Genomic DNA, 26,668 nt, shown 5'->3' with positions numbered 1-26,668 from the left:
ACCAAGTGTCACGGTGGGTTCTCCATCGCTGACAATTTTTAAATCAAGACTGGATGTTTTTTGGGAGGGCAAAGTTTTTTAGGAATTATTTTGGAGAAGGTCTATGGCCTGTATTATGTAGGAGGTCAAACTAGATGATCACAAGGGTCCCTTCTGGCTTTGGAAACATAATCTATAAAGTCAACGGAGGATTCAATGAAAATGAAAGGTAACTTAGATAATTCTGTCTTTAATGCAGCTTGTAATTAGCCTGTGTAAACCAGACACACTATTGATTCACAGCATTTACTTTAGATTATGGGGAAAAAGAGACCTTTGATATGAATGGTAAAAATAACCCCAGTTACACTAAGATAAATATATCTGAGGGATATCAACCCTCATGCTACAGAGACTGGAGGCAGGAAGAAACTTCTCCCATTAGCGTGTTGTTTCATGACTGTCCCTTATGATGGAAGGGAAGGTCGTGATTGATTTTTAACCCATGGAATCAAACTTCAGATTTTCAGGCTTTCTACATTTTTGTTTTCCTTTTAAATTGCATTGTGGGTTTGTTTGTTTGTTTTTTGTTTTTAAAGGCAATTTTCAGAAACGTGATTGGTATTTCTGGGCTACCTTAATTCCAGTCCAATCAGATTTTTGCTTGGGAATAAATGTCCATTGTTACTAATGGTTATTGTGAATCTTGGCTTTAATATAGTGGTCTTTTTCCCCCACACACGCATTTCATCATCATTCTGATGTGTCATGAAACACAAAAAGTACTTTCTAAAATGAGGCCTTCAAGGCATTCAGACCAGGCAGATGGTTGGAGAAAATAGCTAATGAGAATGTCTTTTGACATGTTCTCCTTTCAGGGATCCTATCAAGCTTTACTGAAATGACCTAAAGGCAGGTCAGCTGTGAATTGCTGTATAATCACTATGCACACAGCTTAACTTGGCCGTTAATGAGTGATGGGGTCTCCCTAGGTATAGCACTTCAGTATTTTTAAAATGATCAGCAGAAGGGTAAATTAAAGAGGTCTAAAGACCAAATAAATTGTGCAATGTGTGTAGTTACTGCTTGTCTGTGTGAGAGAGAAATGTGCAGCCCCAAGACAGAAAAATTATTTTTCAGTAATGGCAGTTTGCTAGCTTGAGATATTCTTAATGAACTGATTTAGACAGGGGTCTGGCAGCATTATTAACATATGGGAATGACTGTTTACTTAATACTAATGCTTAGGTTCAAGCTAGATTGTGTTTATGACATCAAGCCCAAACTCCTAAGCATTTCTGTGCTTAGTACTGAGATTATAAATACAGCAGAAATTTCTTGGAAAAATCTCTTTGCTGAAAGTTTCCTGCAGAGCCTGGTGGTATTAAAATGCTATTGTCATGTCAAGGCTTGGCAGCCCAAATATTGGAACTGCTGGTTGTGATTTGGTTTGTGAGTGTGTCTAAGCAAGCCATGATGTCCTTGTTCTGTTGTGAACTGGCAGGGAGATGAAATGTATAATAACCCTTATGCCAAATGCTTTAGAGAACAAGTTTTTTGTATATTTCAGAACCCTGCCTACTCACAAGTAGAGTAGGATAGTGGGACTTGCATATATCTGTGATAATGAGAAAACAGCACCTTGGCAGATCATTCAACAGAGGAGGATATTGTCAATGTTGCACCTTTTATTCTGAGGGGGTGATGTGTTTGCCAGAATCGGGAAGAATTTTTTTTTTTTTTTTTTTTTTTTTTTTTTTAGAATTCACGTAATTATAATAGCTCTCTAGTTGGGAGGAGGGTTTGGAGAGAGGTCCCAAGATCAATTCCTGGCTCTCGTGTCTTGATGTTCAGAGGGGTCCCCAATTTTTCCTCGTTGATTTAATATAAGAATTGGTGCAGTTCTTCAAAACCAGTGCAACTGTTAAAGATAACTGGGAACTAAAGCAATTTTTATTTTTACCAGGCATTGCTCCTAATGATCTACTACTTTAAACAAAACCTTAAATTCCTACATTTGAAAGATCAGATCAGTTTTTTTCTTTGCTGGAGGACTCCACTGTTCGACTCCTCCACAGATTTTGCCTGATGTCACATGAGGCTGTAACCTCACCTGAAGATTTAGATATGTGAAAGACACATTTAAAGACGGCTTCATCACCACTTGTGACCTGTTCTCTCTTCTCTTGCCCTCTACAAATCTTCTCAGGCTCTCCAGTAAAAGGCTTTCTAATATAGAAAACCGAGAAAGAAGAAAGGATTTGGGTGAGGTGAGGAGTGACTCTTTTATATATCATAATTTGTGAAACTCAAGAATGGATTAAAGCAGTCGGTAAATCACCGCATGGGGGGGCCTCCTGGCTCCTTTCTTCAGATCCTCCTCTCCCCCCCCCCCCCCCCCACCGGATGGCAATAGCATGAGACCCCCTTCCCTCCCAGAGAAGCAGAGACAGCAGCATGGAACCTCCTTCTCCCTAGACGTGTCAGTAGGGGCCTTTTCCATACTCTGAGAGGGAGCAGGTGGCAGGCAGGAGATGGAAGGCACTCTTCTCCCCCCGACTTACTCCCGTTAGCTATGGTATATTTGCTTGGGTGGATGGACCAGCCACACAGCACCCTTCTCTTCCTGCGACACTCGAGTCTTTCGCTGGAGTGGTGTTATGGGCTGCCCTGAGCAGCTGGTCTTGGTGTTAACAATCCATAGAGATGAATGGGGCAGTTCACTCCTCTTGGAGCAATTGTTTTAGGCTGTCTGCAGACCTTACTGCATCAGTTGTTTGGTTTATATTTTCAAGTATTTTTTCCACAATTATGAGGGCCAAAGATTTATTGCTGTGATGTGTTTCTAATGACACCTGAAATTCTGATTTAATCATGGTTCCAAGAGCCTATGTATGGGCCTATATTGCCATAAGTAATATACAATTGCTTTCAAATTCATCTTTAATTGCATACTCCTTTGAAGTGGGCATGAATTTATAGAGCAGTTAAAGGTGCAAACTTCAGAGAAAAATCTTACCAATCGTAACAGTAGAGACATGCATTCCCAGTAGAAGCACCTCCAAAAAAAAATTCCTACTTCCTGGCACTAGAAGTCAGCATTAAGATAATTTTACATTTGCCTTTAGGCCAAAACTCTTCTTTCCAATCCACGCTCGATTTCCTGTAGTATACCTATCTGTTCTATACTGTGCCTCTGGCACCTGAATGGGTGGTGCATCAGTAGTGGCTTTGCGTGTGGCCCAAGTGCACAATAGGTGTATGAAAGTTATAGTGTGCCGCAAGTGCAGCTATCCTGCGAGTTCTTCTTTCAGGAATCCGAGCTTCACGTTACAAAAGGAATAACATGTAAAACCTTTAGTTCTGTTAATTCCGTTTTTAAGAAGTGTTCTGTTGGCCTTGCTATGAAATGTGCTGTATTTGTTAAAATATTCAGTATCTTATCAGCAAATAGTGACATCACTGCTAAGAAATAGATAGTACAAGAAAGGGAACAGGGTGTATGTAAGAAAGTAGTAAAAGAAATCTTTATTTATTTTTAAGAGTTGTCTATATAAAGTGTGTTAAACACTGCGTTAAATCTCTCCTACACTAGTATAATTCCCTTGAGTTTTGGTGGAGTGATTGTTGATTTTGCCCCAGTGTAGGCAACAGACAAACCAGGTCCATTAATTCTTTTTTTAAAAAAAAAAATCTGATTCATTCACTTTTAATTTGTAAATAGGATCAGCTGTCAGTGATAGATCAAACTGAACTGCTGTTTAAATCATAAGCAGCAAGGGGTGTGCTATCATTTTAAAGCTTAGGAGGCCATGTGCACGTAGAGTCTGAGCAAAGGCATGGAAGACATGAAGATTCTGATTACTTATCCTGGCTGAGCCTCTGACTTTGAATCTAACCTTGGGCAAATCACTTCACTGTCTTGTGCTTCCTCCCCCACGCCCCCATAAGGACTGGATAAGAGCTGAAGCTTGCTGGCCACCAGCTGCTGAATCTGAGTTGAACTTAACTGAGAGAATCTATTTTTTTAATTAAATCCATTAACATCTAGCTCTTATATTTAATGGATACACCTAAATGTCCATTTTGCCAGTAGAAATCTGATACTTGTATATAGAAATAAACTTCTTACTGCTTCAGATAAGAGACAAACCAACTAATGCATTCGTTCCTTTAGGACTCCATACCCCTTTCCACTGCATGCTAGAGAAGGTAGCAGAAGAATGAATTGTGATGAGAATACGGAAAGTGATGGAATGGAAAAATGGTGGCTTGCTCTATACAAGCTCTCTTCCCCCACCCCCCAAATCAGTATGGTACAGGCCTGTCCTTCCATGTCTGGGAAGGAGGAGTGGAACATGGACAGGAGATGGTTTACATGGCATGCTCCCTTTATCTACTGTCAATACTTTCATCTGAAAGTGAAATAAGTTATCTGCTACCCTCTCAGGAGGAGAAAGATATAGGTGTAAGAGGCAACCGATGTTAATGTTCCTGAGGGACTAACACAGGGGTAGGGTTGGAATTGGCTTTGGCTCTATGTGGCCTGGAGGCTATACCGTGGGGCCTTATCTAGATTGGGAAAAGAAGTTGTAGTTCCAAGTTTCTCTTGTGTAGAAAGAGGTTAATAGCATTTAATGCGAGTTTCCAGGTTATGGTCAACCCTAAGCTCCCCTCTGCCATCATTGTAGAGAGAGATTCACATGTTAAAGTCATGGTTATCATTATGTCAGTCTCCATCTCTTCTCCAGTCTAGATGGGAGTTTCAAAATCCCTCCCTGTGATGAACATGTGGCAGAGTTTCTTGAATCCTCTTTCCCTACCCACAGGTTTTATCCTTGGGAAGGGTAAGATTTGGACCATAGATCAAAAGTCAAAAAGATCTCTTTTGGGACTTCATCAGAACAAATCAGGAGAGCTTACAGTGTCACACGCTGTATGAACCTCTAACAGTAGGCACCTTTGTAATTTTCTCTCCTTGTTTACACTTCTGTGCCATAACATATTTTTCCTTTTTGATTCTGTATCAAGTTCTGTTTATGATCCTAAAAAGAAAAGGAGTACTTGTGGCACCTTAGAGACTAACAAATTTATTAGAGCATAAGCTTTCGTGAGCTACAGCTCGGAAGTGAGCTGTAGCTCACGAAAGCTTATGCTCTAATAAATTTGTTAGTCTCTAAGGTGCCACAAGTACTCCTTTTTCTTTTTGCGAATACAGACTAACACGGCTGCTACTCTGAAACCTGTTTATGATCCTGTATCCCCAAAAATTTGGTTCTTGTTGCAGTCTCTCTGTCTCTGTATAGCAAATCCCTGTGGTATCCTTGTGGCGTGTGCTATAAGATACAGAGATCAGCCAATTGCATAAGTTGCCTTTGGCATTGTACTTTCAGGAGCCAGAGGTTGCGTGCGTGGGTTGGCTGACTTCAGTAGTGGGACAATAGTGACATCAGCAAGTATTTTGAAGGCAACTAGCTAAATAAAATGAATTGTGATTAAAGGCTCTGTGGGGAAAAAATGAGGATGAAAGCACATCCCTCTTAAAATTCCTATTCAAATAAGTTTTGTTTTAATTTTCCTGTTCCATTTATACAATATAATGAAATCATAAACAGTAAACTGTGATTATTTTATATGTTCAGTGTGCTAATTATAGATGTATAGTAACACTTTAAAAAGTGCCAAAGTCTCATTTTAAAAACTAACTTAGGCATTAGCGACCTGAAGTCCCATTGACTTTCAGTGAGACTTAGACATTATACCAGAGAGGTATAAATTCTAGTGCATGCGCTAACTGGCTTGTGTGGACCCTGCTGGGTCACACTAAAAGTACACTAGTGTAGTGGCTCTCAATCTTTCCAGACTACTGTACCCATTTCAGGTGTCTGATTTGTCATGTGTGCCCTCAAGTTTCATCTCACTTAAACTACTTGCTGACAAAATCTGATATAAAAATACAAAAGCATCACAACACACTGTTACTAAAAAATTTCTCATTTTTACCATATTATAAAATAAATCAATTGGAATATAAATATTATACTTGCATTTCAGTGAATAGTAAATATAGTATAAACAAGTAATTGACTGTATGAAATTTTAGTTTGTACTGACTTCACTAGTGCTTTTTATATAGCCTGTTGTAAAACTAGGCAAATATCTAGATGAGTTGATGGAAGACTTCTGCATACCACTGGTTGAGAACCACTACCCTAATGTGTGTTAATGTATTCCTGAAACAGTGGTATATTAACATGCACTAGGAAACTTATTGCATGCCAGTAGGTCCATGTGGGCCAGTTAGTGCATGACACACTAGTGCTCACTAAAATTGACACCCTTCCAGTGCAGACTAATGCACTGTGTAGACAAGCTGTTAGACTGTGTAAAGTCTTATTGAAAGTCAATGGGACAGAAAGTCTCTAGAGCTTGTCATATTTGAAAATGTGACTGAGGTGCTTTTGAAAATTTCCCTGTAATCTGCTATATGGTTGAATAGTTATAATTAAACTGTCTTGTTTATAGCAGTCACTTGTGTAACAAAAGACACAACTCATAGGTTTTTCACAATATTTAATAGTGTGGTGAAATTCTGGCCCCATTGATTTCAGACAAAGGAGCAGGATTCCTCTGTCCATTTATAAAATCTGTCCCTATGCAAGTCCAATGAAAGTTTTGTTTGTGTTCTTTTTTTTTTTCTGGTGACTTGACTTGAAACTATCACTGCAATCATAGAGTTTTGAACGTTTCTTTTATTGTTAAACAAAGGATATTTGATTTTTCTTAAACTTCATATGGCAAACTTTCATTAAAATGTATGCCACAATTTTCCTTTTTATAAGTGAAATGACTCTTGCATTTTGTGCCATGACAAAGTCATGACTTCCCCAATTTTTTGCCATTACAGGCCAGCCTTCATGATGATTAGACAGACTACATTAGCATAAATACATATATACACATGCTTCAGTCATTTGAAGCATTTTCAGAGAAAAGCAGTGAAGTGAATTCACAGCATTGTACTCTTAATGCTGTTTTCAGCAAGGGTAAAACAAGGTAATCAACCACTGGGAACACCTGCACCCCATCTCTGATTCCTCCCTTCCTCCCTGAGATGCAACCATGGAATCTCAACTGCCTGGGTTTGTACAGATGGCTTACATGGGCTCTTTGGAAGGTTAGGAATGTGGCACAGAGTTGTCCCATCATCTTTACCCCCCTCCTCCCATTTTTGGGATATTTCCATCACACATTCTTCCTCTTTATTCTCCTCTATAGCTCCAAGCATGGGTCTTAAACTACTGCTATATTAGTTGGTTCAGCTCTTTATTTATTTCTGTAAGATGTTTCTTGTGCTCTTAAAGTAACCATAGCAGCTGGAATTTCCAAGCGCCTAAGGGACTTAAGGACCAAAATTCTAGCACATAAGAGTCACATGGCTAGTTAGTTAGGTACTGATATGGCCCCTGTAATAAATAGAGGGGGATAGCTCCCTTTGATGGACACCCAGCCTTTGTCTGTCTCTCTGGGCTGACAGCCATGCTATCAGCAGCTAAGCCAGGTACGATTATAAGTCATCAGATCATGTTAGAAACGCATTGGAGTTCAGATAAGTAGAAGTAGATCAGAAGTTTAACTAGATGCAATTAGGGTTATTTCTGTTGTTTCTTATTGGCTTGCGGACTCCTCTGTGCTAGCCACAGATGCTTTTGTTCGCTTGTAACCTTGGAACCCCCAAGAAAGCTGTTTTGGAATTGCTCTTTTAAAATCTAGCAAAAGCCTAAGTTCCAGGTGATGTATTTTCTTTTTTTGTTTTTAATAAAATTTACCTTTTTTAAAAACAGGATTGGATTTTTGGTGTCCAAGAGGTTTGTGCATGATGTTTGATTAGCTGGTAGCCACAGCTAATTTCCTTTGTTTCCTTTTTCAGCTCTTCCCCGGAGGGGATGTGAAAAGGCTTGAGGGCACCCCTCAGGAAGGAATTCCCCAGTGCTCCTTGCTGGGTTCAAAGGGGGTTTTGTTGCATTTGGGTGGTGGCAGCAGCCTTTACCAAGCCAAGGTCAGAGAAAAGCTGTAACCTTGGGAGTTTAATACAAGCCTGGAGTGGCCAGTATTAATTTTTAAAATCCTTGCGGGCCCCACTTCTGCACTCGGAGTGACGGAGTTGGGATTCAGCCTTGACAGCCCCCATTACCACAGTATCTGAGCATCTCAAAATCTTTAATGTATTTTATCCTTACAACCACCCTGTGAGGGAAGAAAGTATTATTAGCCCCACTTTAGAGATGAGGCACAGAGAGACTAGGCGATTTCTCAAGGTCACACAGGAAGTCTGCAGTGAAGCAGGGTCACAAACCTGGCTCTCGAGTCTCAGGCCAGCACCCTAGCCACTACTACCCTAGCCTATCCTTCCCTAGTCGTCTTCGAAAATCCCAGCCAGCATTAATATGGAAGAAAAACAGTGAAGCCGTTTAAACTATTCCCTGTGGGGCTCTGTGAGAAACTAAAATCCCCTGAGACGACATTATTAATTGAAACTATTCACACATATGTAATAAGATATATATTTTCAGCAATTCATTTCTATGCTGGTTAATCCTATTTCACGGAGCTTTGGAAAGAACATACTGTAATATGATTTTCTCCTTTAAATGCCTTAGATGAATCTATAAATTCAGCTGAAGCAACATGTCCTTTATCTGTTGCTTAGCTCTTTCATTAGTGGCTCTTTACAAAACAGTGCTATGTAAAAGGTGACAGTCACACAGATAAAAATCCAATTTTCTTTGTTTAACCAAAAAAGGGTACATGGTCTATATATATTTTTTTTTCCTATTAGCTTTGAGACTGCTGGCAAGATTGAATAGGTCTTTAGTTAGAATCAGTTACTGGCCATTTTCCAGAAAGGAAAAATATCTATTAATAAAAGCACTGACATCACAAATCTATGTTAAAAATGATAAATCTTGCAATACACCAAATCTAAAAAAGGAAAACAAAAACCTGATTGTCTTATTTTGGTAGGGTGATGTTTTATAGATGTTAAAGTGAAATAACTGGGGTAATGGGGGAAATCTAAGGAAGATGCACCCATTTTGTGTTTTAGTCTGAAAAAGATTGCAGAAATTAAAGTAACATCATAATGCAGATTCAGACTGTGCTACAACTTTAATCCCATAGGCAGTGGTGTAGGTGTATTTGTATACACACTAGGGAGTAATAAATGCTGTTCTGCAGCTTGAATGAATAGAGGTGAGTGTGTGGTCTTGCTTTCTCTTGCATAATTTTTATATACAGAAACTGGTAATGGGCAAAGGAGGAACGATCACTTGATTACCTGCTCTGTTCATTCCCTCTGGGGCATCTGGCATTGTCACTGTTGGAAGACAAGATGCTGGGCTAGATGGATCTTTGGTCTGACCCAGGATGGCCATTATGTTCTTATGTACACGTACACCGTATACTCACCAATAATATCTAGACTTGTCGTGTGTGTGTGTGTCCATATGTAATTATTGGTGTGACCAAGAACCTACCTATGTTCAAGCTGCAGAAGAGCTTGGCTTTCTAAGCCCTGTAACATAGTATACCAAGAGAAATATTGTAGGCTCCTCAATTAAATGGCAGTCTGAAAAATGCCAGCATTATAAAATGCTTTATTCTCTAGCTTTTCTTTTCTGAGAAGCTTGAGTTGGCACAATAGTTTATAGATCCCCTTGACCGAAGCACCATTCGTGGTACATGGGAGGAGAGGGCTATTTATACTAGCCTTTAATTCTACTGAGATCTGAGTTAAATCCTGATTTAGGTGAAAAGAAGATGGAGAGACTGTGGGAATGAGGAAAAAAAATTGGAAAGAATGGAGTAAAGAGGGAGACTAGCAGGAGAGAAGTGGAGGAAAATATGAAGGGGAATGAATTGGAGGGTGGAGAGGAGGTGTTGGAATTATGAAAAGAGATACTGGAAAAAGACTAAGACCTGAAATAACTATGACCAAAATATAGGAAAAAATCAGAAGAAATGAAGAGCTAAAAAGAGGGGAAATTTGGTTACTTTATTATTGTATAGAATAGCAAATAATTATACACAGGCTGGGCTTTATATATTAAGGAGATGTTGGAGGACATGACTGAGCAGGATGAATGGAATATGAGGGACTTGGCTGTAGATGGGAGTGGAATGTAGGAACTGTGTATGGAGAGGGACTAGCCTGCTTGACTGGGTTTGTTTTTGCAACATTTGCTGCTGGCTTTTTCAAGCTGCTTGTATAAATTCATGTACGCAGTTAATGGTGAAATATCTAAGTGCAGTTTGGGTGGGAAGTATTATAATGGACCCGAATTAGACTGGCAAGTTATTTTATTATGGAAATCTAGAGAAATAGCAGGTAGATTTCCTAGCTTCTGACCTACCATTTTAATTTGCTGTCTAGATTTGGAGGATGGGCTGTCTCTTTCCTGGTCAAGCTGAAATATTGCTGAGTAGAAGAACGTTGGGGAGTTGAGAGGAGAAAATAGAGGGACTCTAGGTATATGCCCTTTCACAGCTCTGCAATTTGTCCATCTCAAGCCAGTGCTCTACTGATTCTTCACTTTCTCTAGCACCATATTTTAACCATAAACAGTCATAAATCAGATTTTCCTAGGAGGAGAACTAAGTAACCATTTGATTTATGAATTGATTTGGATTACATATTAACATACATCTGACAGTGACTCTTTTCACAGAAGACCTTTGTTTCAGCAGTTCAGTTGTGACTAAAACGTGTGAGATGAAGAGCAATAATTCTGGTGCTAATACTCTGAAAGAGATCTCAATGCCCTGTACAAACTGGGGCACAGAGAAATGAAGTGACTTGTGCAGCATTCCACACCAGGTCTATGGAAGAGCTGGGTTAGAACCCAGGTCATCTGATTCTTGGTCCAGTGATCTAACTGCTCCCTTGATTAGCTGGTGAGGATTCATGCAAGCTCCTTGTTTGGGGGGCGAGGGGGAGGGCACCATCTGTGTCCTAAAATAACAAGCCTGAAATATCTGAACTAACGCAAATGGATTGCTAGGGTTTAAAGAAACACCCCTAGGAGCTTATGAGTGATGCACCGTATAATTCCTGCACGTCCTTCACCCTACTCTGGCCACTCCAGCATCACACAAAGAGTAGGAAAAACAGGAGGAAGAGCCAGGTTTCTGTTCCAATGAATGGGAGTCCTGTTGCTGCTGAAGCCCCATTTTCTCTCTTGCAGTACCTGGCTGCCCAGCCCAAGCCCAGCTTTGAAGAGCCAGTCCTGTAAAGGAAGTCTTATTTCTTCCAAATTAACCTCCCCACAACTCTTTCCATATCAGCTAAGGAGACTTCCAGCAATCAGTGGGAGAGACCCATCCACTTCAAGAACCAAAGGAGACCAACTCCTCACCTGAGCAACCACCCTATAAAAAGCAGCTCCAAGATGACCCACCTTCTGCCACCACTGCTCCTCTGAGGAATAGCCGCCATTTAGGGCAACCACCTATATATTGCTTCCATGAGGCGCTAGAGGAGGGGATGAGTCGAGGTGCTGGGCCAAGGATGAGTGTGGAAGGATTGTAAGACTTAGGGGCAGAGAGAAAAGAGTGCGGAATTGAGGGATTTTTGAGAAGAGGGGTACATTGTATTTTCCCCAGGGAAATCTCACGTGACTGAGATGGAATATATGTTGGGAGACTCTTGTTAAAATGTTAATAGCACTGGCTCTAATCAGTAGACCATGCAGAGGTATTTGGGGGGGGGGGTATTCAGATAACTGCACAATCTGATTAGCTGAATATTCATAGGTGTTGTTAATTAGTTGTCCTTAACTATAACCAGGACCGGCTCTTCCGTTTTTGCCTCCCCAAGCAGTGGAAAAAACCTGTCCCCGCCAAATTGCCACCGCGGATGGCAAGAGAGAGAAGCTGCCACCGGATTGCTGCTGCCGCCGCAGAAACTCTGCCGCCCTTTTCTGACTGCCACCCCAAGCACCTGTTTGGAACGCTGGTGCCTGGAGCCGGCCCTGACTATAACATACTACCACCCTGCTTGGCACTAATTGGGAGTCCCAGCTGAAAGACTAAAGACTGAATGAGCACCCTTAGAGATGGTTCCTCTTGGTCAAGGTAAAGGTATATCAATGGGACAGCACTCTGCCTGTTCTATGCCTAAAAGGAGGGTGACATATGCCAAGGCTATCAAAGCTCCAGCTCCTTCCATTACCATAAAATTCACATGAAACTATTTCTAGCTGTGGGAAGATCTAAGCTCTCAAGTACAGCACTAGGTGTAAAGTAAAAGATCCTGTAAATCCAATACTGCACTCCATTTTTGTGATGTCCTTTATACATTCTCCATTTTGACATACTTTCTGTGTCCAGGGCAAGCATGATGTGTGAGAGAATCCCAGAGGAGGCTGACGTAAGGCCACCTTATCAAAGATGAGTTAATGATGTCCTTGCAGTTTGTTTTTGAGGGAAAAGTATATTACAGTGCCTGACTCTGGTTTGTCACTATCAAAGTCAGCATAATTGATGCTGACCATGGGAAAATTGGAGAAGAGTTGCTTTTTAGCTGTATTTTATTTTAAAGGAATGCAGTCCATTTAAATTTAGCCTAAAATTTTAAATGGTACAAAATGATTCTAGTAGAAGTGACTTATCTTTGGTTTATCTTCCAGCACTGACTCTAGGTCTCTTATTCGCCTCTTTCAAACAAACCGAAATAGCATATTAATAGTTCTAATTTGTTTGCAGAAGCATCCAATGCAGGGATTTGGAATGGATTTGGTTATAGGATTGAGCCTCATGTTGTGACTTCCAAGGGGGTGCATATGCTGCCTCATCTTGCAGTCTTCTCCCTCACACAGTCACCAGCAGGATTCAAGCCCTTGACCAAGTTAGAACTTGAGTTTGGACAAATTTCTCCTCATTGGTGGTTATATGTATTATGGTGGTGCCTAGGAGTCCCAGTTGTGGACCAGGACCTCATTGTGCTCAGTGCTATACAAACAGAACAAAAAAACTGTCCCTGCCTGCAATAGTGTGTGCACTAGCCCTGCAAGAAGAGATGAATTAGGCCAGGTGGGCTCAATCAGCTAATTAGGCTGCAAACAGGGGAGCTTTAGGCTGGAGGCAGCTCATAGAGGCTCACATGTGCAGTGGCTGTGAATGGCCCAGGGAAAGGCAGCAGGGTGCAGGGAACAGACCGTGGTTGCAGTATAGAGGGTTCCTGAGCTGGAATCCTGAGTAGAGGGTGAGCCCGGGTTCCCCTGCCAGCCACTGCAGGAGTGGCCTGGGAGGCCGTGAAGCAGAAGACTACCTGAGACTGCTGGAAAGTAGGAACCTTAGTATACTTTCCCCTGAAAGGGAAAGCACAATAGTGACCTGCTCAGAGGGCTGAGTCATGAAGAAGACAGCCGCAACACTAAAGAGCGAGGGGGGGGGGGGGGGCGTTGACATGAAACTGACTGATGTAGCTGCTGGAAAGGGCATCGCCCTGACCGAGCTAATTCCCATAACCTCCAGGAGGTGGCACCATCCAGTGGAGCTTACAATCTAATTATGTAAATGTAACACAGAAGCCTTATGTCAATATTATGGATGAAATACTTCCACTTCAGCCAGTTCCCTAAACTAGCACCTGCATATCTTTTATGCACAGTTGTTTGCCTGTAGAAATGGTCATCCTCATGCACCATCTTTTATATCCACAAAATTGTTGGAGCAAATTTGGAAACCTAAAATCTTTCTCAAAAGGTTAAAATGTATCATATGGGGAAGAATATTTGGGCTTCATTATTGTTCCTGAATTGGATAATATAGTACAGCTTGGTTGTATTAGCATAAAGATTTCTACATTTTTGCCAGCACTTTCATTGTTCATTTGGAATTGCGTGCATCATAGTGAACTAGTAGTTTCCAGATTACTTTAAATGTTAGGGTTAGTAGCCAACACCACCTCTGGATCAGAGACTTTCCTTAACTAACACAGGATTAAGTCTGCTAGTTTAGGGTAATCAGCAGTATTTATCTTGAAAGCAACAGGGAAAGTGCATCATTTACATTAATTTGTGAGGTAGGGATTGTCAGTTTCTTCAGTGTCAGACCGTTTACTAAGAATGCATGTCCCAGGGCACAAATTAGCTCCTTCCATGTTGCAATGGCTTCAGTTATGAGTTATTTCAATTTTTGTTCAGACTAGCAGAGACTCACACAATGTAGGACAATAAGAAAAGGAGTCCTTGTGGCACCTTAGAGACTAACAAATTTATTTGAGCATAAGCTTTCGTGAACTACAGCTTACTTCATCGGATGCATTCAGTGGAAAATACAGTGGAGAGATTTATATACACAGAGAACATGAAACAATGGGCGTTACCATACACACTGTAAGGAGAGTGATCAGGTAAGGTGAGCTATTATCAGCAGGAGAGCAGGGCGGAAAAACCTTTTGTAGTGATAATCAAGGTGGGCCATTTCCAGTAGTTGACAAGAACATCTGAGGAACATTGGGGGGGGGGGGGGGAATAAACATGGGGAAATGGCTTTACTTTGTGTAATGACTCATTCATTCCCAGTTTCTATTCAAGCCTAAGTTAATTGTATCCAGTTTGCAAATTAATTCCAATTCAGCAGTCTCTCGTTGGAGTCTGTTTTTGAAGCTTTTTTGTTGAAGGATAGCCACTCTCAGGTCTGTAATCGAGTGACCAGAGAGATTGAAGTGTTCTCCAACTGGTTTTAGAATGTTATAATTCTTGACTTCTGATTTGTGTCCATTTATTCTTTTATGTAGAGACTGTCCAGTTTGGCCATTGTACATGGCAGAGGGGCATTGCTGGCACATGATGGCATATATCACATTGGTAGATGTGCAGGTGAACGAGCCTTTAATATTGTGGCTGATGTGATTAGGCCCGATGATGATGTCCCCTGAATAGATATGTGGACACAGTTGGCAATGGGCTTTGTTGCAAGGATAAGTTCCTGGGTTCGTGGTTCTGGTGTGTGCTTGCTGGTGAGTATTTGCTTCTGGTTGGGGGACTGTCTGTAAGCAAGGACTGGCCTGTCTCCCAAAATCTGTGAGAGCGATGGGTCGTCCTTCAGGATAGGTTGTAGATCCTTTGATGCGTTGGAGAGGTTTTAGTTGGGGGCTGAAGGTGATGGCTTGTGGCGTTCTGTTGTTTTCTTCGTTGGGCCTGTCCTATAGTAGGTGACTTCTGGATACTCTTCTGGTTCTGTCAATCTGTTTCTTCACTTCAGCAGGTCGGTATTGTAGTTTTAAGAATGCTTGATAGAGATCTTGTAGGTATTTGCCTCTGTCTGAGAGGTTGGAGCAAATGCAGTTGTATCGTAGAACTTGGTTGTAGACAATGGATCGTGTGGTGTGGTCTGGATGAAAGCTGGAGGCATGTAGGTAGGTATAGCGGTCAGTAGGTTTCTGGTATAGGGTGGTGGTTATGAGACCATCACTTATTAGCACCGTAGTGTCCAGGAAGTGGATCTTTTGCCTGGACTAGTCCAGGCTGAGGTTGATGGTGGGATGGAAATTGTTGAAATCATGGTGGAATTCCTCAAAGGCTTCTTTTCCATGGGTCCAGATGATGATGATGATGATGATGATGTCACAATGTAGCGCAAGTAGAGTAGGGGCGTTGTGGGACGAGAGCTGAGGAAGCGTTGTTATAAGTCAGCCATAAAAATGTTGGCATGCTGTGGGCCATGCGGGTACCCATAGCAGTGCCACTGATTTGAAGGTATACATTGTCCCCAAATGTGAAATAGTTATGGGTGAGGACAAAGTCACAATGTAATTCTTGGGGTTTAAAAAGAGAGTTTAGGGTTGTGTGTTGTTCCTCCCTGTTAGCTTTCACCATGGGCTTTTGTGGTATCAAGTACAGGAGAATCTGGCATGCCACTACCATAATTTTATAGGATTTCTCTGCCACAAACCTACAGGGATGTGATTTCCCACCCCAGTATGGGCCATTTAGATACAGTTACTATTGTGATGCTTCTTGGTGCATTGGTCTAGGGACCATCAAAATTTATTTGATCACAAATTTTGGCCAGTCCCTCGCTGCAGCCCTGGCAAATTCAAGTTAGATGTGGGATTGTTTCCAAAGAGAACCTATGGAAAAGAAATACATAGTCTAATCTCACTGTTTGGGGATTTATACACAGGAAAGTCCCGGTAATCCTCGGGACTGAGACCTGTCGCATCCCTGTAAATAGGCATGAGGATAAACCCTTTAAAAAGGTATAGCTTTAAAAAAAAAAAAAAAAACAACCAACCAAACAAAAACAAACAAACCCCCCCCCAACATAGTATACGAGTCTTGATGTCCTGTTTCTTGTGCAACAGTCAAGGGTGCAACTGATTTATCCTGGAACGCTCTACCTGACTACCAAACCTACATATTTCACCTCTATTTTGTTTCCCATCCATGTGCGGAATAAATTTTTGTTATGTACACCGAGGTAATGTGCGATGTGCACCACCAGTAGAAACCAAAAACCTAGATATGAGAGAGAGATAGATATAGATATAAAAAGTTGTTGTATCATAAAAACAAGACTAACAGGATCTTGTAAGAGGGATAAGGCAAAATGCTGCATTTATTGTAAATACAATAAAAAGATAAACACACTTCTATATTACTACTACTCTTTATGTATTCATATATCCATTCATACAATCATTCATGCAAGTTCTGTATAGTTGTTATAGTTAACAGCCTAGAAGCTGCTCGTGACAGAGTACTGGCCAGGTAGCCTGTACACGAGAGCGGAGCCAAATCCGTGTCAGATGCACATCCAATGCTCCTGGAGGGTGGTAGCAGAACCAGACTCGAAGTTCCCAGTCCTTAGAATCTATTTTTATAGGAATCTATTCCTATGCCAGTCCATGGGAGTTGCTTCATCATGCTGTTTGTCATGACAGCTCCATGATGGCTGTCAGGTGCTTATCAGTTTTCTCATCCTTTGAGATGGTCGGGTGGTTTCCAGTTTGTTCTCCGGGGGTCCTCTGGTTGTTTTCACTTGGCGCCTTCTTTGGCCAATTGACACTGAATTCCTAGGCTGGCACCTCCCTGACCATTCATTTATCATCTAAACCAAGCATTCATTCACATACATTCTCTATCTTAATCACATTTTTTTACTTTCTCTCTCTAACTTTTGGGGTGTTATGAATTTATTTGAGACTCCCTGCCTTTTAACATTCATGATAAATTGAGATTAAAAACTACGGAGGGTGGGAGTCTCTGTACTAGTTCTAAGAACAGTTGTTGTTACAAGGTATCCCTTGCAAAGTATCTCCTTGAGCGCAGTCAATTAACAGCTTACAAGCTTTACACAGATACAGTCAGCATCTTGCAAGTTAACAAGAGATCTTTTAATTGGTAATGCCCTGGAATTTAAATTGTGGGGGACTAGTTATGGGGAATCGCATTCACTTCTGATGTGAATATAGATCTTCTTTAATATGCCTACATAATATACCCACAAAGTTACCATAGGGATAATTGCTCCAGCCAGGACAGGTTAGGCATTTTAGAACTTGCTACTCAAAGAATTAAATTTAATTCTTTGAGAGAAATAAAAATTATGAAATGCTTGGACTAGTCAAACTAAAATAACACACTTTCCACCAATAAAACTACAGAGAATATATGTGCATTGCAGGAAGTACTAAGAAGTAATAACAGTAATACAAGTATGTGTTCGGAGGTGAGTGTGAGCGTTTGTGTGAGTCACAGACTGTGTGCTGGCTGCTAGGGATGTTTCTGAGAGACAGTGCACTGTCTCTCTAAGGCACTCGCTGAAAGATCTCCTGAGCCATGTCCATCCTTCCCCGCTCTGCAGAGATGGATACATGGGCCACAGGGAGGGGGAGAGAGAGAGAAATTTTGTATGTGCTGGCTGCTGGGTAAGTCTCTGAGAGACCATAAACCATCTCTTTAAGGTACTCACTCATCGCCCTGGAAGCTTTATCCAGACCTCAGACTCTCCTGCTCCAAGTTCTGAACCCTGTCCCCTGCTTTGTGGAGAGGGGTACAAGGGTAGGGTGGGGGGCACCCTGACATCAGCACCCCCCCACTCTGCACAGCCAGCAGGAGAGTCCCAGGAACAGCTGCAGGAGCATGGCTGCAGAGCAGCAGGGGAGGAGCATCTGAACATACGCTGCCGGATGTGCGTGGCTCTGCTAATCAAGTGCGTGGCACTTGAATTGCTCCTGGGCGGCCGCCTGACCACGCAGCTTAGAGAGAACACAAATATGGAGGTACATCTCCCTCAGGGCCATTGCTTTTGAGCAGATTTAAATTCTAATCTTTTTTCCCCCTCTGCACATCATGGTGAAGGGGAGCACGTGGCCAAATAACAAACACCTAAACCAGCAAAAGGGACTCGTCCCTCTGGTCTGTTTGCTGCCCCTCAATTGTTGCAAGAGGAAAACTGGACCTCGTTTGAATTTTGATCTTGACAACTAAGGAAAGGAAGAAAGTCAACTTTGTTGTTTCAAAATGTTGTATGTCACTTCCTAATTTTTATTTATTTGTGTGTGTCATTAGCAGAACTTGTATAAAATTGAATTGCATGATGATTGTCAAAAAATTGTGGCTGAGTTGTGGGCAAGCCATGGAAAATTAGTGGAAAACCAATAATGGACCTTTTTATTTGCGGTAATAAAGTCCATTATTACTTTTCCACGATTTTCTGCTGACTACCACCCAGGGCTAAGTGGGGAATGAGGCTCCATCTGTCAAAATTGCAGTAGAAGCTTAATATTTTGGAATCCACAATTTCTGCAACATTGCAAGCTAAGTAGGGCCTTTCTATAATTCTGCTAATGAGAGCGAGAGATTTTTTTGCATAGAAAATGAAAATCCAGGATTTCATTTACAGACAGATATATTAAAAAAAAAATTCTGCTATTGATTTGGGGTCATAGATGGTTTACAAAATTAGTGCCTGACTCTCCACTGTCTTGCAGTTTTTGTAGTCAGACTTGTGCAGAGTGGGTGTAACATGGTCCAGGGTGTATGTGGTGGTACCCACTCAGCCCACTGTGTGAAGGAGGCAGGCAATGTCAGAATCTTCGTGTGTGCAAGCACGTGTGCACAGAGAGAAAGTTGGTAGATTCTACTGACATACCAACTTTCTCTTTTCTCCCTCTTCCTGATACTGGGAAGGCAGTGATAGAATCTTCATCCTCAGTCATCCCTGCTGGAGACAAGTTGTGTTACTTATAAATAATAGAGTAGGCCTACTCTGAAGAACTCAGGATTAAACTGAAGACAAAAATTGTATCTGAGTGTGCAAACAAAAGGAGGGAGTGGAGGGCGGTGCTAAGCTTGCCCATTTACATAGTTTAGCTCTGTGCACAGCTTGAGGGACTCAGTCAAGTGGCACTGTCTTCCCCTGTGGCAATGTTGCAGAACTCAACATTTCTTGACTTTTGAATGCTTTCCCCCCAATCAAATTATGACATTAAGTCTTTCTTAACCAAGTTCTTCTAGTAATTTTTCAGAGAGTGGTATAGGTAGGGTAGATTTACGGCTATAACTGCCGTATATACATAAATACGGCTATAACCCCAAATTGAGCCTAAATCTTTTGTACAGGTTCACAATGAGTTCAGTTAAGGAGATCTCTATCTACCCCACAAACGAGGCCCCAAGCTATGGCCTTCTGAAGGTGCCCAGCCTATTCAGAGGCTTCTAGTTCCCCTCCTATTCCCATCAAACCTCCTCTTTCTTCAAACTCGGGCCTCCCCTCACCACCAAAAATATAACCCTGCATTGCTCTGTCAGGTCAGACACTCTTCACGCTAACTCTTCAAATGTATTGTGGGGACCCAGGATGCGCCACTTACAACTCTCAGGTGTTCTGTTTGGCAAAGTGGCATGAAATTCCTCAAACTCGGAGCCTGCCAAAGCGTGAAAGAACTGTAAGTGGAGACAGCAGTGCCCAGCAGCGTTATAGCTGGAACCTGTAGTGTATTTCAAAAAGGTAGACAGAGCTGGAGGCATGAGGGGAGACTGTGGGCCAGATGGGGGAACTGGAGTACAGCAGTGATAAAGGAGCAAGAAAAGTGACATTTGGTATTTTGAAGAAGGAATGATGCTGAATTGGTAAGGACAAGGTTGCCAGTGAGGTGCTACTATAGGGACAGCAAGGTAGATATAAGTATGTGAGCTTTTGGGTGCTTTTATTTCTAAGTGACAAACTTAGAATCATAGAATATCAGGGTTGGAAGAGATCTCAGGAGGTCATCTAGTCCAACCCCCTGCTCAAAGCAGGACTAATCCTCAACTCCCCAGATGGCCCCCTCAAGGACTGAACTCACAACCCTGGGTTTAGCAGGCCAATGCTAAAACTTTTTGAGGCTCTCCCATCAATCCTATTCACTCTTGTAATAAGCCAAATCCAAATTAAATATTTAGATTCAAATGCCTTTCTGACTTGATTTTTCAATGCTGCGGAACCATCTGTCACTCCTATTGAAAAATCAGGCTGTTAAGTTTCTCACAAGTCAACCAGAAAAGATTACTACAGCCCTGGGAGAGAAGGCAGTCTCACCGGAGTCAGTCTCACCAGGTTTGAAATAAATGAGCTGCTTCAGCACTGGGTGTTTGCCAGTCTTGCCTGCAGTATTCATTCCCCCAAGTGAGAAAACTGCAGCACCAGGGATTGTTCCTTACGCATCAGAGAACAGAAGACTATAGTGTATAAGCTTCCCTCTCCTCTACACTGCAAATTTGCTTTGAAATTTTTCAATATAGAAGAGTTATGGGCAAGAGCACTGTAAAATATATATTCACCATATTGGAGTGGAGTGCTAAGGAGAGCTGTGTCTTCATCAGGAGAAAAATTAACAAGCAATATGTGCCTGGTTATGAAAAATCCAATCCAAGTTTATCTTCTGTTTTCTTTGCAAATGGGAACTCATCTTTAGGTTAGTGACAAAAAGGGATATGTTGATGCACTTGTCTGTGTTGTCTGAGCTGTGGGACGATCTGGAAATGACGTAACTTGGTCACTTGAACTGTGTCTGTGTTCTGAGCTGGAGTTCTCAGTTGCAGTAATGTTGACTTCAAGGATTAGGTTCAGCATTTTGCATCTTTTTGCCACAAGTGTCAAATATAATTTCAAAACAAGTGGAAAAGTGTGTGTGTAGGGGGGGAAATAGAAGAATACTAAATTGAATGGTCATTAAACTGAAAAAAATCAACATTAAAACTCTTCAACCTTTGATGTTTTAGTTATTTAGATCACATAGCATTAAAAATGGGCTTAAAAATATCTTCATTTTATATATCACCTGTCAGCCATTCTAAGGGCTTTCAAGTTAGTCAGTTAAGGAGGCTTTAATGATAATGACCCAATTATTTTTAAGACTTGGTAGTAAACATATTCGGTAGAGATTTTAAAGGTTTAAATTAATGGTTTCAGCTTTTAAACTTGATAAAAGATACTGTAAATAACAAAACACTCTATGAAATTCCATTGGCCAGACACTTTAATCACATTTTAGTCTGATTACAAGAAGATGCGTTAATTAATATTTTGAAACCTGGGAATATTTATTCCTTTCTCCAATATTTCTGAATGACATTACCATCTTCAAATCCTCTGACGAGGGCATTGTTGGGTGCTTTGAACAACTAAAAATCATTTTCAGTCTTTTGGAAGCTTGAGATCGTAGTCTGTTTTGGGTGTGGCGTGTTTTTTTTTTTTTTTTTTTTTTGGATGACTTGGAGAATTTGAAATGTTATACAGATCCTTTCCCCCTCTATATAACTGATGTGAATCTGGGCTTGATTAGTGGTGACCAAAAGTGATTTCCATTTGACTGTGAAATTTAGTTTGGTCTGGGGGACAAGGGTCAAAATCACAAAATTCACCATCACAATTGACAATCTTGTTACAGACTAAGCAGAGAAGCCAAGGACTGAATAAGAACGGAGATGGAGCTATCCTTTCAATCTTGCCATTGGCCCGTCCAGGTTAGGGTTGACTCATTTGGGAATGGGTAGTATGGAGAAGCTTGTACAGTTTTTATACCAGTATATAATATTTCAGTTTTGTGTGTGTGTGTGTTACCCAAATAATTGTATCAGTACAACACCTAATGAGGACACATTTACACTGGTATAAAGGATTAGGCCAGGTCCAAAGCTACAATGTTTTGTCAGAATAGCACTGTTGGTTACGGGTGTGAAAGACCCACACACCCTTACCTGATATAGTAATGCCAGCAAAATCCCCATTGTAGACAAAGCTATATTGACAGAAGAGGGCTTCTGTCAGACACTAATGTCTTTTGGAGAGGTGGTGGTCCTTTATCAACAGAAAATCTCCTGTCAGCATATGCTAATGTCTACACTAGGGGGCGCTGCCAGTATAGTTATACTGGCAAAGGATTTGTAGTGTAGACAACACCTTATTGGTCTAGCTTATACCCCTTTTCTTGTGCAAATAAACTATACCGGTATAAAACACTTAATACTGAATAATTGTGCCTATACTGCGGGTTCTTTAGCTGTCCTAGTGCGGTTAAGGAGCTATAACTTTTGTGTGTAGAGAAGTGTGTGCATGGACACTGCGTGTCTCAGCTTGTATTAGTTATTCAGATTTTATTAGGTAAGAAGTTGGATACTGCAGTGATTTTTTTTTAATACTCTGGACAGTGCATTTTAATGGTAAAATGCCCCTTTTTATTTAGTAAGGGAGACTGAGAACACCAAAATGTGATCCTTTCTCAGTGTAATTGAAGGTTTCAGAGTAGCAGCTGACTTAGTCTGTATTCGCAAAAAGAAAAGGAGTACTTGTGGCACCTTAGAGACTAACAAATTTATTAGAGCATAAGCTTTCGTGAGCTACAGCTCACTTCATCTCACGAAAGTTTGTTATAATAAATTTTAGTCTCTAAGGTGCCACAAGTACTCCTTTTCTTTTAGTGTAATTGAAGTAACCCTCCTTCATTCAAATCATGTGCTGGTACCACTATTTAGAACACTTCATGCTGGGACAAAGACAAAAGAAAGAACAATGACATGAACTCCTTCTCTGGTTGGCAGCCTGTTTCCTTTGTTCATCTCTTTTTTTTTTTTTTTTTTTTTTTTTTCCTTCTCCTTATTCATAGATGTGTGGATTCATAGATTCCAAAGCCAGAAGGGTCCACTGTGATCATCTAGTTTGACCTCCTATATAACACTGGCCATACAACTTCTCCAAAATAATTCCAATAGAATGTCTTTTAGAAGAACATCCAATCTTGATTTTTAAAATTGCCAGTGATGGAAAATCCATTACAACCCTTGGGAAATTGTTCCAGTGGTTAATTACCCTCTCTGTTAAAAATGCATGCCTTATTTGAATTTTTTTAGCTTCAGCTTCCAGACATTGGATCTTGTTATAGTTTTCTCTCCTAGATTGAAGAGCCCATTATCAAATATTTGTTCCCCATGTAGATATTTATAGACTGTTAAGATGAATAGACTCAAGAAGCTCAGTCACTGTAAGTAAGGCTAAGATTTTGTCACTGATATCTTTAGTGAAAGTCATGGACACGTCACGGGGAATAATGAAAAATTCACAGGAGCCTGTGACCTGTCCCTCACTTTTACTAAAATTATCCATGATAAAAGGAGAAGCCTGTCCAGCTGTGAGTGGGCTGGGAGCTCCAGTGTCCCCCTCCACTGGTATGCGCCATGTTGGTTTTTAACTCTAATTTCTTAATCAAAATGTCATTGATGCTATACATAAGTCTTAAGTATATTACAGTAACACTATTATCTTTCTCAACCAAACTTGTAATCTAATCAAAAAAGATATCCAGTTGATTTGACAGGATCTATTTTTCATAAATTGGTTGAAATTCCAGGTTGATTGGCATTAATGATATTCTCTTCCGTTAATTATTGATTGTGTCCCATATCATCCACTCCATTACCTTGCCCAGGATTGATGACACACCAGCAGGTCTATTTTATCCAGGTCATCCTGTGGACCCTTTTTAAATATTGGCATAATATTAGCTTTCTTCCAGTCCTCTGGAACTTCATAATGTTCCAAGATTTATTGAAAGTCAACTATGGCCCAGCAAGTTGCTTAGCCAGTTGTTTTAAAAACTGCTGAATACAAGTTATCTGGACTTGTTGATTTTAAAAAATGTTTAACTTTAATAGCTGTTGTTTAACATCCCTCTGGGATAATAGTGGAATAGAAGGTGTATCATCATGATATGATGTGACTGTGTCTGTTTTCCCCCCCAATACAAATATTTTATTGTACGCTTCTGCCTTTTCTGCATTATTGATAATTCTACCATTTCCATCTAATAATGGACCAATACCATTATTTGGTTTCTGTTTGTTCCTAATATACTTTTAAAAACTCCTCCTTATTGGCCTTAACTCTGTTGGCCATAGATCTCTCCCTGTGTCTCTTTGGTTCCCGTATCAATTTTCTATAATTCCTAGCGTCTGATTTATATCTATTGCTATCGGGTTTCCCTTTCTTCCATTTGTTTATGATGTGTTGCTACCTCTGCTTCACCTCTAAACCAGATTGGGTTTTTAAACCACTACAGCCTTCTGCCTTGATTTTGGGATTGTGGCTTTTGGGGCATCTAGTGCAGTGTTCTTAAACAACTCCCAATTATCATTCACATTTTTCTGACTAAATTCTTCTTCCCAGCTGATTTGGCTCATAGTTTTCAGCTTTGTGAAATTGGCCCTTTTGAAGGCACTGAGTGTGTGTAATCACTGGTGTATATTTTATTCCCTCTATTGGACATCTGCGAGTTAGCTCTCTCATGTGTTGAAAGGTGTGGCAAGTCTCATCATCTAGGTCCAGTGAGTCCCAGTATTTTCTTGAGTATCAGTGCCAGGCAGTTATAAGCAGTTGTAAAGTTTCTTAGTTCACATAAAGTTCCAGGAGTTTTAGGTTAAATTTAGTCTTTGTTTGACCCGTACAGACACCTGTATAGGTGGTTCAAATTTTCTAAGCTGCAAGTCTGGTTTCTTTGCCAAAAGGAAAAAATGAGAGAGATCAGTCCCAGAGAATGGGAACAAAGTCAAAAAGGAAGAGGAAAAAGAGATGGACGTTTCTGAGGGGCTTTGGCATAGTATCTTTGCTTTAAAAAACATGCAGTTGTTTACATGGTTTGTTAGGTTATAGATTGGTCCTGATCCAAATTCCATAGAAATCAGTGGGAATATTTTACTGACTTCCATGGGCTTTGGATCTAGCCCTTTGTTTCCCATCTTTTTTTCTGTCAAAACATGCAGGGTTCATGATCACATTGGAAACTTCAGCACATGCATTTTGTAAAATCTCAGCAAAAGAATGAGCCCTCTCCTGTCAGCCTTTTCTCTTGGTTGACTTAAATTTAAGGTGACTGGTGGCAACACTATCTGTTCTGTGGAGGACTTCAATCTCCTGGACTACCAATCTGGCATCTTTCACCGGCATGAAATTCATTTAAAAAGAACTATTTATAGGGCCTGATTCACCACTAGGTTACTTCAGTTGTACATCATTGAAATCAGTGGAATTATAACCATGTAAAAATTAGAGTAATACAGTGGTGAATCAGGCCCTGAATTTATGGTTTTATTTTGCTAGAGTATAAAATAAGAAAAATATTTTCATTAATTCTTTAATGTGTTTTTCTCCAGAAAGCCTAGTGAGATTTCAGGTGGCTTTCACTATTTGGAACACTTATTTAGCTTAGACTGGCCAGGTCTGACAGCACCCCTTATGATACTGATTTACAGGTGAACTGTGGAAAGTTGCTTGCCTGGTAAGACCTGTGTTTAGAGTTCAATATTTTTCATACAACAGTGATAACACTAATGTCCTCTAGAGCAGAAGTATGTATTTCCTGTATTCCTTGCACCGCTTTAGTGGTAGTGACCTTGTCAATTGTGTCAAGGGAAACATAAGACCCTGGTCTTGGCAGATATGTAAAGGAAGAACTGATTTTCATTGGAAGTATTTTGTTTTAAATTGTATTTGTCATTTTTAAGTGTGTGCACACTTGGTTATTGGTTTGGAATATCTTTCCTTCTCTATAAAACAAAAATCATTTAATCTTTTAGGCCCTGCTACTGCAATAAGCACTATGGGTCTTCCCACAGAGCCCCATAGACTTCAGTGTGTGGGTAAAGAGGTCTGCCTGCACAGAGCCGCTTATTGCAGGATCAGGGCCTAGCACCTTAAGATACTGACCATAGATAGTGGTGCCATAATTGTTATACTTGCTGTTTTCCAACTTGTATGATGTCATTAAAAAGCTTTTATGGATGCATTCAAGATAAATTCTTTCAGTTCATACATCTGGACCTGTGTGCATCTTGCTCCTTTCAATTCCATGAATGAGAGCTGGAGACTCAGAGTAAGCCTGCAGCTATCACAAGGAATGATCAGGATTTACTGTACTTGCAGGGATGATAAGTGCTGTTGTCACAAAGCTCTGCAAGGTATTTTTTTCTCTTGCAACCATGGATTGAATGCAGTTGCTGCTGTGACTACGGGCTTGATGCTGCTCCCATTGTTTTGAATGGTTCAGGATCAAGCCCTAATTGCATTGCTATATTTTGTTTTGTGTAGGGTTTTTTCCCCCCACAGGATTTGTCTTTAATTTTGACATGGAATTTGGTATGGAATTTTA

At 40.6% G+C, this 26,668-nt stretch overlaps 1 protein-coding gene across 6 annotated transcripts in view; it reads left to right on the top strand.

The window, feature by feature from the left end:
• The window catches only part of VWC2 (von Willebrand factor C domain containing 2), a 102,855-nt gene that overhangs the window by 24,986 nt on the left and 51,201 nt on the right, over nt 1–26,668 (top strand). The window contains exon 4 of one of the 6 annotated variants that reach the window (XM_038392893.2): nt 10,412–11,778. The exons of the other annotated variants lie outside the window; for them this stretch is intronic. Coding sequence (XP_038248821.1) covers nt 10,412–10,449 — 38 coding nt within the window. The 3' untranslated portion in view covers nt 10,450–11,778. Of the gene's footprint in view, nt 1–10,411; nt 11,779–26,668 lie in introns of those variants that run through there. 6 annotated transcript variants of the gene reach the window in all.

Source organism: Dermochelys coriacea, chromosome 2 (assembly GCF_009764565.3).
Source record: "Dermochelys coriacea isolate rDerCor1 chromosome 2, rDerCor1.pri.v4, whole genome shotgun sequence".
Classification (NCBI taxonomy): domain Eukaryota; kingdom Metazoa; phylum Chordata; order Testudines; family Dermochelyidae; genus Dermochelys; species Dermochelys coriacea.
The sequence above is the reverse complement of the archived record's forward strand: the minus strand, read 5'-3'. Positions and strand labels throughout refer to the sequence as shown.